The sequence below is a fragment of the Macaca nemestrina genome, chromosome 2, assembly GCF_043159975.1.
Source record: "Macaca nemestrina isolate mMacNem1 chromosome 2, mMacNem.hap1, whole genome shotgun sequence".
In the NCBI taxonomy this organism is placed as follows: domain Eukaryota; kingdom Metazoa; phylum Chordata; class Mammalia; order Primates; family Cercopithecidae; genus Macaca; species Macaca nemestrina.
In genome coordinates, this window is record NC_092126.1 from 33,879,921 (window position 1) to 33,892,395 (window position 12,475).

The window sequence follows — 12,475 nt, forward strand, 5'->3', positions numbered from 1 at the left end:
ATTTATTGAGCGTTTTTAGCATGAAGGGCTGTTGAATTTTGTCAAAAGCCTTTTCTGCATCTATTGAGATAATCATGTGGTTCTTGTCTTTGGTTCTGTTTATATGCTGGATTATGTTTATTGATTTGCGAATGTTGAACCAGCCTTGCATCCCAGGGATGAAGCCCACTTGATCATGGTGGATAAGCTTTTTGATGTGTTGCTGAATCCAGTTTGCCAGTATTTTATTGAGGATTTTTGCATTGATGTTCATCAGGGATATTGGTCTAAAATTCTCTTTTTTTGTTGTGTCTCTGCCAGGCTTTGGTATCAGGATGATGTTGGCCTCATAAAATGAGTTAGGGAGGATTCCCTCTTTTTCTATTGATTGGAATAGTTTCAGAAGGAATGGTACCAACTCCTCCTTGTACCTCTGGTAGAATTCAGCTGTGAATCCATCTGGTCCTGGACTTTTTTTGGTTGGTAGGCTATTAATTATTGCCTCAATTTCAGAGCCTGCTATTGGTCTATTCAGGGATTCAACTTCTTCCTGGTTTAGTCTTGGAAGAGTGTAAGTGTCCAGGAAATTATCCATTTCTTCTAGATTTTCCAGTTTATTTGCGTAGAGGTGTTTATAGTATTCTCTGATGGTAGTTTGTATTTCTGTGGGGTCGGTGGTGATATCCCCTTTATCATTTTTAATTGCGTCGATTTGATTCTTCTCTCTTTTCTTCTTTATTAGGCTTGCTAGTGGTCTGTCAATTTTGTTGATCTTTTCAAAAAACCAACTCCTGGATTCATTGATTTTTTGGAGAGTTTTTTGTGTCTCTATCTCCTTCAGTTCTGCTCTGATCTTAGTTATTTCTTGCCTTCTGCTAGCTTTCGAATGTGTTTGCTCTTGCTTCTCTAGTTCTTTTAATTGCGATGTTAGAGTGTCAATTTTAGATCTTTCCTGCTTTCTCTTGTGGGCATTTAGTGCTATAAATTTCCCTCTACACACTGCTTTAAATGTGTCCCAGAGATTCTGGTATGTTGTATCTTTGTTCTCATTGGTTTCAAAGAACATCTTTATTTCTGCCTTCATTTCGTTATGTACCCAGTAGTCATTCAGGAGCAGGTTGTTCAGTTTCCATGTAGTTGAGCGGTTTTGATTGAGTTTCTTAGCCCTGAGTTCTAGTTTGATTGCACTGTGGTCTGAGAGACAGTTTGTTATAATTTCTGTTCTTGTACATTTGCTGAGGAATGCTTTACTTCCAATTACGTGGTCGATTTTGGAGTAAGTACGATGTGCTGAGAAGAATGTATATTCTGTTGATTTGGGGTGGAGAGTTCTATAGATGTCTATTAGGTCTGCTTGCTGCAGAGATGAGTTCAATTCCTGGATATCCTTGTTGACTTTCTGTCTCGTTGATCTGTCTAATGTTGACAGTGGAGTGTTGAAGTCTCCCATTATTATCGTATGGGAGTCTAAGTCTCTTTGTAAGTCTCTAAGGACTTGCTTTATGAATCTGGGTGCTCCTGTATTGGGTGCATATATATTTAGGATAGTTAGCTCTTCCTGTTGAATTGATCCCTTTACCATTATGTAATGGCCTTCTTTGTCTCTTTTGATCTTTGATGGTTTAAAGTCTGTTTTATCAGAGACTAGTATTGCAACCCCCGCTTTTTTTTGTTCTCCATTTGCTTGGTAAATCTTCCTCCATCCCTTTATTTTGAGCCTATGTATGTCTCTGCGTGTGAGATGGGTCTCCTGAATACAGCAGACTGATGGGTCTTGACTCTTTATCCAGTTTGCCAGTCTGTGTCTTTTAATTGGAGCATTTAGTCCATTTACATTTAAGGTTAAGATTGTTATGTGTGAACTTGATCCTGCCATTATGATATTAACTGGTTATTTTGCTCGTTAGTTGATGCAGTTTCTTCCTAGCCTCGATGGTCTTTACATTTTGGCATGTTTTTGCAATGGCTGGTACCGGTTGTTCCTTTCCATGTTTAGTGCTTCCTTCAGGGTCTCTTGTAAGGCAGGCCTAGTGGTGACAAAATCTCTAAGCATTTGCTTATCCGTAAAGGATTTTATTTCTCCTTCACTTATGAAACTTAGTTTGGCTGGATATGAAATTCTGGGTTTAAAATTCTTTTCTTTAAGAATGTTGAATATTGGCCCCCACTCTCTTCTGGCTTGGAGAGTTTCTGCCGAGAGATCTGCTGTTAGTCTGATGGGCTTCCCTTTGTAGGTAACCCGACCTTTCTCTCTGGCTGCCCTTAAGATTTTTTCCTTCATTTCAACTTTGGTGAATCTGGCAATTATGTGTCTTGGAGTTGCTCTTCTCGAGGAGTATCTTTGTGGCGTTCTCTGTATTTCCTGGATTTGAATGTTGGCCTGCCCTACTAGGTTGGGGAAGTTCTCCTGGATGATATCCTGAAGAATGTTTTCCAACTTGGTTCCATTTTCCCCCTCACTTTCAGGCACCCCAATCAGACGTAGATTTGGTCTTTTTACATAATCCCATACTTCTTGCAGGCTTTGTTCATTTCTTTTTCTTCTTTTTTCTTTTGGTTTCTCTTCTCGCTTCATTTCATTCATTTGATCCTCAATCGCTGATACTCTTTCTTCCAGTTGATCGAGTCGGTTACTGAAGCTTGTGCATTTGTCACGTATTTCTCGTGTCATGGTTTTCATCTCTTTCATTTCGTTTATGACCTTCTCTGCATTAATTACTCTAGCCATCAATTCTTCCACTTTTTTTTCAAGATTTTTAGTTTCTTTGCGCTGGGTACGTAATTCCTCCTTTAGCTCTGAGAAATTTGATGGACTGAAGCCTTCTTCTCTCATCTCGTCAAAGTCATTCTCCGTCCAGCTTTGATCCGTTGCTGGCGATGAGCTGCGCTCCTTTGCTGGGGGAGATGCACTCTTATTTTTTGAATTTCCAGCTTTTCTGCCCTGCTTTTTCCCCATCTTTGTGGTTTTATCTGCCTCTGGTCTTTGATGATGGTGATGTACTGATGGGGTTTTGGTGTAGGTGTCCTTCCTGTTTGATAGTTTTCCTTCTAACAGTCAGGACCCTCAGCTGTAGGTCTGTTGGAGATTGCTTGAGGTCCACTCCAGACCCTGTTTGCCTGGGTATCAGCAGCAGAGGCTGCAGAAGATAGAATATTTCTGAACAGCGAGTGTACCTGTCTGATTCTTGCTTTGGAAGCTTCCTCTCAGGGGTGTACTCCACCCTATGAGGTGTGGGGTGTCAGACTGCCCCTAGTGGGGGATGTCTCCCAGTTAGGCTACTCATAGGTCAGGGACCCACTTGAGCAGGGAGTCTGTCTCTTCTCAGATCTCAACCTCCGTGTTGGGAGATCCACTGCTCTCTTCAAAGCTGTCAGACAGAGTCGTTTGCGTCTGCAGAGGTTTCGGCTGTGTTTGTTATTGCCCTGTCCCCAGAGGTGGAGTCTACAGAGACAGGCAGGTTTCCTTGAGCTGCTGTGAGCTCCACCCAGTTCGAGCTTCCCAGCAGCTTTGTTTACCTACTTAAGCCTCAGCAATGGCGGGCGCCCCTCCCCCAGCCTCGCTGCTGCCTTGCCGGTAGATCACAGACTGCTGTTCTAGCAATGAGGGAGGCTCCGTGGGTGTGGGACCCTCCCGGCCAGGTGTGGGATATGATCTCCTGGTGTGCCTGTTTGCTTAAAGCGCAGTATTGGGGTGGGAGTTACCCGATTTTCCAGGTGTTGTGTGTCTCAGTTCCCCTGGCTAGGAAAAGGGATTCCCTTCCCCCTTGCGCTTCCCAGGTGAGGCAATGCCTCGCCCTGCTTCAGCTCTCACTGGTCGGGCTGCAGCAGCTGACCAGCACCGATCGTCCGGCACTCCCCAGTGAGATGAACCCAGTACCTCAGTTGAAAATGCAGAAATCACCGGTCTTCTGTGTCGCTGGCGCTGGGAGTTGGAGACTGGAGCTGTTCCTATTCGGCCATCTTCTAACAACATATTATACATAGAAATTTATCTGTTTGACTTATACTCCTAATAGTTCAACATTCAAGTTTGATATTCTTATTAGAAAATGAGGCAAGTCTTAAAATTTTCTAGGTTTCCTTACAATTAGACATATACCATATTTCATCCAGTCTAAAATACACAGTTTTGCACATTTGAACACCTCTGAATCTTAAAATAGATGGCATATCATAATTCCATGGACAGTAGTTTTATTAATGATGTATAATAATTCATTTCAAAATTGATGGTGTCTTTGATTCTGTAAAGTACAATATGATATTTCTCAATTGTATTGGTCAGGCTAGGCTAGACTTCCTGCTGTAACAAATACACCTACTGACCTAGGTAACAAGGGATTTATAGCTCATTCCTATAAAGTCCTATGTGGAAAGGAATCTCTCAGGGAAGACATTTCCTGTGCAGTGACTAAGGATCAAGACTTCTTCTATTTTATACTGCCACCATCTCAGCATGTGGCTTTCAGTGTTCCCACAAGCAGCAGAAGTAGATTGGAAGTAGCACACCCACAGATAAATTCTTCAGCTTGGAAATTACTTCCTCTCAATTTCACTGACTAAAACTAGTCATGTGGCCCAACTTTCCACCAAGGGCATGGGGAAGTACAGTCTTTCCTGTGTCTAAGGAGGAGAGAATCAGATATGGGTGAACACTACTGATCTTTTTCACAATAGTCTATCTTAGTTACCTGACTCTGAAATTAGGGTAATGAGCAAAACCCAAATATATAATTGAACGATGTGAAGTTTAGGTTCCAATTAGAGAGACTAATACTTTTATTCTTTTACAGAAGAATATATTAACTTGTACCAAAATGAGCTATTATAAAATAAGCTTATTTCTTCATATTCTATCATAAAACTGGTGACAAGAACAATGTATTTTTTTTAGTTTTAAATTTCATGATTAAACCTAAAAAGCAAAACTTTCAATGTATGTGAGGCATTTATTAAGTTGGTTCTTGAATCTCTTAAGTCAGTCTATAATATGTAAAATTCTATATTGGGGCCATATGAAGCCTTGCCAAAACTGCTGGAGAACAGGTTTATATTTGTAAGGACAATAGTTACAGTCTTTCTTAGCTTCTCGTTTCTGTCAGCTAAAGAAAGCTATTATTGTAGGAAGAAGAATTGGCTCCAAAGATGTCCTTAAAATCCTGATGTCCTAAGGCTGTCCTACTCCTTGGAACCTGTGAATATGTTAAGTTACATGACAGAGGCAAATGAATTAAGGTTACAAATGGAACTAAGGTTGCTAATCAGATAGGGAGATTATTCTGATTATTTGGATGCGCTCAGTGCCACAAGGGTTCTTAGAAGTAGAAGAGAGAGGTAGACAGAGAGATGGCAGTGAGACAAGGAATTGGCCCAACATTGCTAGCTTTAAAGATGGAGGAAGGAGACAATGAGCCAAGGAAAGTCAGTGACCTTTAGAAGCTAGAAAAGGGAAGGAAATGGATTCTTCCTCTCTGGATCCCCCAGAAAAGAAGGCACCCTGCCAACAAGTGTATCTTAGCTTGGTGAGATCCATGTCAGACTTCTGATCTACAGAACTATAAGGTAACTTTGTGTTGGCCGGGCGCAGTGGCTCATGCCTGTAATCCCAGCACTTTGGGAGGCCAACGCAGGAGGATCACGAGGTCAGGAGATGGAGACCATCCTGGCTAACACGATGAAACCCTGTCTCTACTAAAAACACAAAAAATTACCCGGGCATGGTGGCGGGCAACTGTAGTCCCAGCTACTTGGGAGGCTGAGGCAGGAAAATGGTATGAACTCAGGAGGCAGAGCTTGCAGTGAGCTGAGATCGGGCCACTGCACTCCAGCCTGGGCAACAGAGCGAGACTCCATCTCAAAAAAAAGAAAAAGAAAAGAAAAGGTAACTTTGTGTTATGTTAAATCACAAACTTTGTGGTCATTTGTCACAGTAGATATAGAAAACTAATACAGCTATATTGGATTATGTCTGCTTCCAGTCAAATAACCACCATCTTTGATTCATATGCTAGGTTTTTTTGTTGAAATGATTGAAATAGCTTGGTTTGGTGTTTAGGCCAGACTTTAATTTAGAAATTTATGATAGGCATTGAAATTATTATTCTTTGATTTTTATAAAGGAACTTCCTATTTTGTTTTGTGACATGAAGAGCCATCTCAGTACCAGACACTAATTGTTGTAAGTGAGAGATCCCCAAGAATCACCTGTCAAACTCTTTCGTTTTTTGAAGTGAAATAGTACATCTCCAGAAAAAAGAAGAGAAAAGAAAAAAGAACTTTCGGGCAAGTAACTATGGCAGCAAAACCTAGTATCTTTTTCACTCATCAGTAACAACATTTTCAACTGACTTCTCTTTTTCTCTTGCTTCTAAAAAAACTCAAAAAAAGAAAACTAGGAAACCTCTAAAAAGATCCAAAATGATTGTTGCTTTTCATAGTGGTGTGCATAAGTGTGAGCAGTGTAGTGAATTTGACTTATTCTCTCCTTTAGCAGTCAGTTTTCCATGTCTGTCTTCAGGGAAGTATGCAAAGTCACCAGCATTTGCAGCTCACCAGGTAGACTTGTCTCTGATCTTGCAGGATGGGTTCCTTGCAAACCCGTCTCATTGGTCTGTGCATTGCCATCCACATGTGGGGATATATTTATATGAATGTGTGGTATAAACATACCTACCTACCTTCACAGCTAACCTTGATCATCCTTTCCTGCTAACCCCTTCATTTGTCTGAGATTTTTCTGGCCAAGACTCCTTTAAATTACTAATGGGAGTTTTTCTTACTATTAAAGATTAGCTGGCAAAGTAAATATTTGTAGATGAGTTTAAGATGCCTGCAGCCTTTTATTGCATGTGTTGATGCCTGGGCATTTTGGGTTGTAGAAATCAAAGAGACTTTACCCTTTTTTATATCTCAGATTGATTTTCTTTTTTGACTCTAGAAGAAATGAAAAAACTCAACCCTTCTCCCAGCTCAATTCCACATGACCTGTTTTCTTGGCTTCAAATAGCATGAAACTAAATTAACCTGCTTCTTTCCTTCCACCCTCCACCTCCCACAAATCCATTTTAAGATATAATAATTTGACAATTTGCATAAGCAGTTGCTTATGAGCATATGGTGTCTAGCCATATATTTAGCCTCCTTTTATTGGTGAGATTATACATTTTGAACAGGACCAACCTTTGTGTGTTTTTGGCATCCCAAATGAAAAATTTTAGTGGTATACTTGAGAGGGCTGAAAGGTGACTACTGATTAAGAAAGAGCAGAGTTTAGAAAAATGTTTAAAATGTTTCCCTTGGCCCTTTTAGCTCTGTGCCAGTGTTGAGGAGAGTAGGTCATTGCCCTGACTATGCTAACATGTTGACAGGCCATCTTCTTTTTTTTAAATTAAATAAAATTTAAAGTTCTGAGATATGTGTGTGGGATGTGCAGGTTTGTTACATAGGTAAACGTGTGCCATGGTGGTTTGTGGCACCTGTCAACCCATCACCTAGGTATTCAACCCCACATGCATTAGCTATTTATCCTGATTCTCTCCCTCCCCCTGGCCCCCGACAGGCCCCAGTGTGTGTTGTTCCCCTCCCTGTGTCCATGTGTTCTCATTGCTCAGCTCTGACTTATAAGTGAGAACATGTGGTGTTTGGTTTTCTGTTCCTGTGTTAGTTTGCTGAGGATAATGGCTTCCAGCTCCATCCATGTCCCTGCAAAGGACATGACCTCATTCCTTTTTATGGCTGCATAGTATTCCATGGTGTATATGTATCACATTTTCTTTATCCAGTCTATCATCGATGGGCATTTGGTCTTTACTATTGTGAATAGTGCTGCAGTAAACATACATGTGCATGTATCTTTATAACAGAATGATTTGTATTCCTTTGGGTATATACTTGGTAATGGGATTGCTGGATAAAATGGTATTTCTGGTTCTCTGTCTTTGAGGAATCACCACACTGTCTTCCACAATGGTTGTACTAATTTATATTCCCACCAACAGTGTAAAAGCATTCTTATTTCCCCACAGCCTTGCCAGCATCTGTTGTTTCTTGACTTTTTATAATCGCACAGGCCATCTTCTTACCTGTCCCTAGGAACTCCATGATTCTTTGGTGCCATCATGATGTCATTCGATGCCTCGCCTCTTACCTTTTGCTCTTGGTAAATCGTATTCCTATAATCATTGCTCTCTCAGCTCAAAATTCCATCCAGTAGGCATCATGGTGAAAACATGTATTTTCCATTATATTGGCAATATTCATTGATTCAAAAATCTCAAAGGAAGTACTCACAGTATAGGAATGTATCATACCACAGCAGCTTAGAGTCAATAAATTAGTTCTTTGTTACTCGAAATGTGGCCTGTGGATTAGCATCACTAACATCCTGAGAATTTGTTAGAAATGCGGAATCTCGGACTTCACTTCAGACTTCCTAGATCAGAATATGCATTTCTAACAACCTCTCAGTGATTCATAGGCACATTAAAGTTTGAAAAGCACTGAGCTAGACTCTAAACCCAAGGGACTATGGACCATGTCTGTCTTGCTCATCATTTTATTCCTACCTACTTATACAGTAACTAGTTCAGAGTTGGTTTTGGTAAGTATTTGTTGAATGAATGACTAAACCTAGGGAAAAATCCTGTTAAGAACATGAATGCTTTTTATCTTAAACAGCATACATTTCATGCAGAGATTAATTCAGTTGGGGAAACAGTAGAATAACAAGTTACCAGGAGAGGATAAGTTGTATGCATCACTGTTCATCTTTAAAATTTTTCTCTTTCTTCTTAAAGGAGACTGTAATCTAATTTCGCTAGACGAATACTGGACAAATGAAAAATAAAGGAATTTCTGAGATAAGGATATAGAATCCTCCATGCATACTTTTTGAATCCCCTAGCTGTTGCATCTTTCTTTATGGATACCCCTACATTTAAATAATCTTTTAGGTAAGCCACCAACAGTTTAAAAATATGGTTTGTTCTTCTGCCGTAACTATAGAATAGTATTTAATTTAATAGAAGCAGCCAGCCATCCTTTAATAGAAGGATCACCAGAGTAATCCTCCCAAGACTCCTTGGGATGTGTCCTGCCTAAGAACTACTGGGAATTAAAGGGTTGTATGAAGTATAGTCTGTATTACAGGTGCACACTTGTTTCTTTTGTTTATATCAGTTTAGTCTCCCCATGGAATTCATGACATCACTTTCCATATGACAGAACATTAGCAAATATTGGTTGAATCACTCTTTATTTTTTAATAACAGGCCTAGTAGGGCCATTATGTGAAAATATTTTTTATTGGTTGTATTGACTGGATCCTCTGGAAAGTGGATAATAAAACAGTTAGAAGTATAAGAGCTGTATTAGGGTAATGTCTGTTGAAGAAAACTGATAGAAGGATTGGGAGTAGGCAGAGAACCTTCAGACTATGATGCAGGCCTGACACCTGTGAAAGGCAAGCAGGAAGGAAAATGGACTGGGCAGAAAGCGTTTCAGACAGCACTGGAGCTCTGACACAGCCTCTTTCAGCCCAGTGGGTGGCTTTGAACCAGCTTATACTGGTTCAAAGATTTCCCGTAGAGGAATCCCATATTGGACAGAAATGCTATGCCCTACTGTCCCCCACCAACTCAAACGCTCAACTAATCCCCAGTATCTTACAGTTGGAGGCGCTGGGCTCACTGCATGCCTTGCAGCTAATCATCAAATTCTTGAAAGATCTGAGAGGCAGACTTCCACAGATGATTCATAGATAGTGGTTCCTTTGAGCCATTCCATATGCTTGAGATGATAAAAGACTATTTTGATAACAGTCTATAATTCAGTAGTTTTCTCTGACTTAAAGTAACCGTACCTCCAATATGTTCAAAGTAAGAATGACTAAAATATCTGGAATATTCATACACATTTCCACTAAAAATCCACTAAACTGATGGCCACTGGTATTCTTTAAAGAGATTTGGGGCCAGACTTTGTCTTTTCCTTACTTATGGCATTTACCAACTATGTGGACCTGGATAAAATTTTAATATTCCCAAGCCTCAGTTTTCTCATCTCTATAATGAGAATAATCACACACATTTCATAGGGGTTTAGTGAGGAATAAATAAGATGGTACACAAAGAGCTTAGCACAGCACGTGAAACAAAATACACAGCAATTTTTTACTAAAGGAATACAATCAGTGTCAAAGCAAGTTGCAATATTTTCCCAAGTTTCATATAAAACCTTTGAAATGGTGATCAATAATATTTCAATTAATCACCAGGAAACCTTCTAATTTTAACCCATAAACACCTTCACTATATGAATTAAGAATAATTTAGAATACAGTATTTTTATTTGCTATTGTTTTTGCATTTATGAAAAATATAAAATCACTTTGGCTGATTAGTTCTACATATCAAATGATGGTCTTGATGATGCCTATCCGGGCCAGTGAACTTAGTACCAAAATAAATTATCTTCTTTGTCAGGTCTGTAGAGAGCCCCCAGAATTAGAGCCAAGGCCCTACAAATGTTTATCAGGATAATGTAGAGAGAGTGCAGCAAGCTGTTAATGACCTAATTCATGCCAAGGAAGGCATGTCTAAATGGGCACCCTCCTGTTGGTGCATCAGGGATACCACTGTTATATCCAGAACTAGAACCTGGGACAAAGTTCTTTCCTTAAAAAATGCTCCTTTGCCAGCCGTTTAGAGCCTATAAACTAGCAGTTAAAATTTCCATCTATTTTCTCTAAGTACATTGTAAATGTAAATATATTTTGTGCTAAGGAGCATAATAAGGACCAGAATATGTATCCCTTTTTTCATTGTAGTCTCATTTGAGATTTAGGCCAAACTCAGTAGATTAAAATATAGAACTTGGTAGGCATAACCGCGACTTTTCTATGGAAATATTTAGGTAATATATGTGGTTTATTTTAATGTAATCCTCTGCTTTGGGTTTCTAATAAAATCAGGTAATTTTCCTGATACATAGGGATTTGTTACCCACTCTACCTCAGAGGCTGTATGTATAAGTGAACTCCTGGTTTTAGACAAGTTGCTTTGAATTACTTCCATTATTTTCTCCTTTAGTTGGAATATGAAGAAATTTCAGCAGGCCTTTTTTTGTAGCATAGCTTTCGAAGACAAGGAAAAGTCTGTGCTTGTTTCAAATGAATGTATGCTTTTGCCTTCCTTTGGGCTGCATCTGGCATTAGAATATTCCAGATATGATTAAATATGCATAGTTTCATCATTTGCTTCTTATCACAAATCTATTGAGATAGGTCAAAATTATACTCAATAAGAGCATGTTCTGGAAGTGATATATAGTGGTTTGTCCAAGACAGTATTTTTTTACTACTGTAGGTTGTAAATAGCAATAAGCTGTCTTCAGAAATTTTCTGGTTGATAAAAGAGTTTGTTAAAATAAAAATTAATTGGAGCAGATTCTGAATTATCCTAATAATATCATAATTCTCACTCTTTGTCTTAAGTGGGAGACAAAGGGTGAAGTTGTGGCTAGAAGGCTGGCATTGCTTATATGTTGGGTCTACCCATAGAGCGGATTATGCCTGTGATGTCATTTATCTTACCAAGATGGTGGAATAGCTTCTGTAAAGGAAGGCAGGCTGGATGTGACTCTCTACTTTGAGGGCTCCAGTCTTGTCCATGCTCAGGAGTGAGAGGTATTATAGTCTGAGTCTGGCTCTTCAAGGTGACTTGGTTTATATGTGTTCTGAGTCCAGGCCTTCCAATTGGGCTGCTTATTAAAATCCCTTATGAAGATTTGAAAATACAAACACCATTGTATCTGTTGTTTTAGACTCTGATTTAGAAGGTCTTGATCCATGGTACTCAAACTGTACTGGGCATCAGAATCAGCTGAAGGACTAACTAGAACACAGATTAATGGGTTCAATGGCATGCTGAAGCTGACGCGCACTGACTCTCAGAGCCTACTGTATATATCTCTTTCCAATCTTATGTTCAGGTGGTATCATGTGAGTAGCTTGAAATCAGCCATATTGAAAGTATTTACACCAGAAACATTGGCAAATGCTACTAATCAGGGCTTCCCTCTCTCCAGGAGCCAGTTGTTAAAACATTTATTTACCAGCCCACCAGTGGCAGAGCCCTGCCCTCAGGGCTTCTGATTCAATAGGTCTTGGGTAGTGGGTATTTCCTTTTGGGCAGAGATCAAGAATTTATGTTTCTAACAAGTTCCTTGGTGATACTGGTGCTGTGGGTTTGAGGAGCACACACTAAAAGCAATTTGTCTAGAAGTATGCTGTCTAATTTGAAATCCACTAGTCACATGTGATTACTTTAAATTAATTAAAGTTAAATACAATTAAAAATCTGTTCCTCAGTCACATTAGTCACATTTCAAGTGCTTAATAATTATATGTGGTTAGTGGGTACTGTGTTGGACAGCATACTTCTAGAACATTTCATCATCGAAGAAAGTCTTATTGGTCAGCACTGTTCCAGAGTAAAAT

General features: G+C 39.5%; 1 protein-coding gene across 31 annotated transcripts in view; it reads left to right on the forward strand.

Annotated features, from left to right (window-relative positions):
- Positions 1 to 12,475, forward strand: part of LOC105490389 (NIMA related kinase 11) — a 310,323-nt gene that overhangs the window by 140,251 nt on the left and 157,597 nt on the right. Inside the window, exon 14 of one of the 31 annotated variants that reach the window (XM_011755930.3) lies at positions 8,775 to 8,844. The exons of 29 other annotated variants lie outside the window; for them this stretch is intronic. In XM_011755930.3, the coding sequence (XP_011754232.2) occupies positions 8,775 to 8,824 (50 nt within the window). In that variant the 3' untranslated portion in view covers positions 8,825 to 8,844. Of the gene's footprint in view, positions 1 to 6,098; positions 7,713 to 8,774; positions 8,845 to 12,475 lie in introns of those variants that run through there. One more of the 31 variants, XM_011755931.3, reaches the window with a different exon arrangement.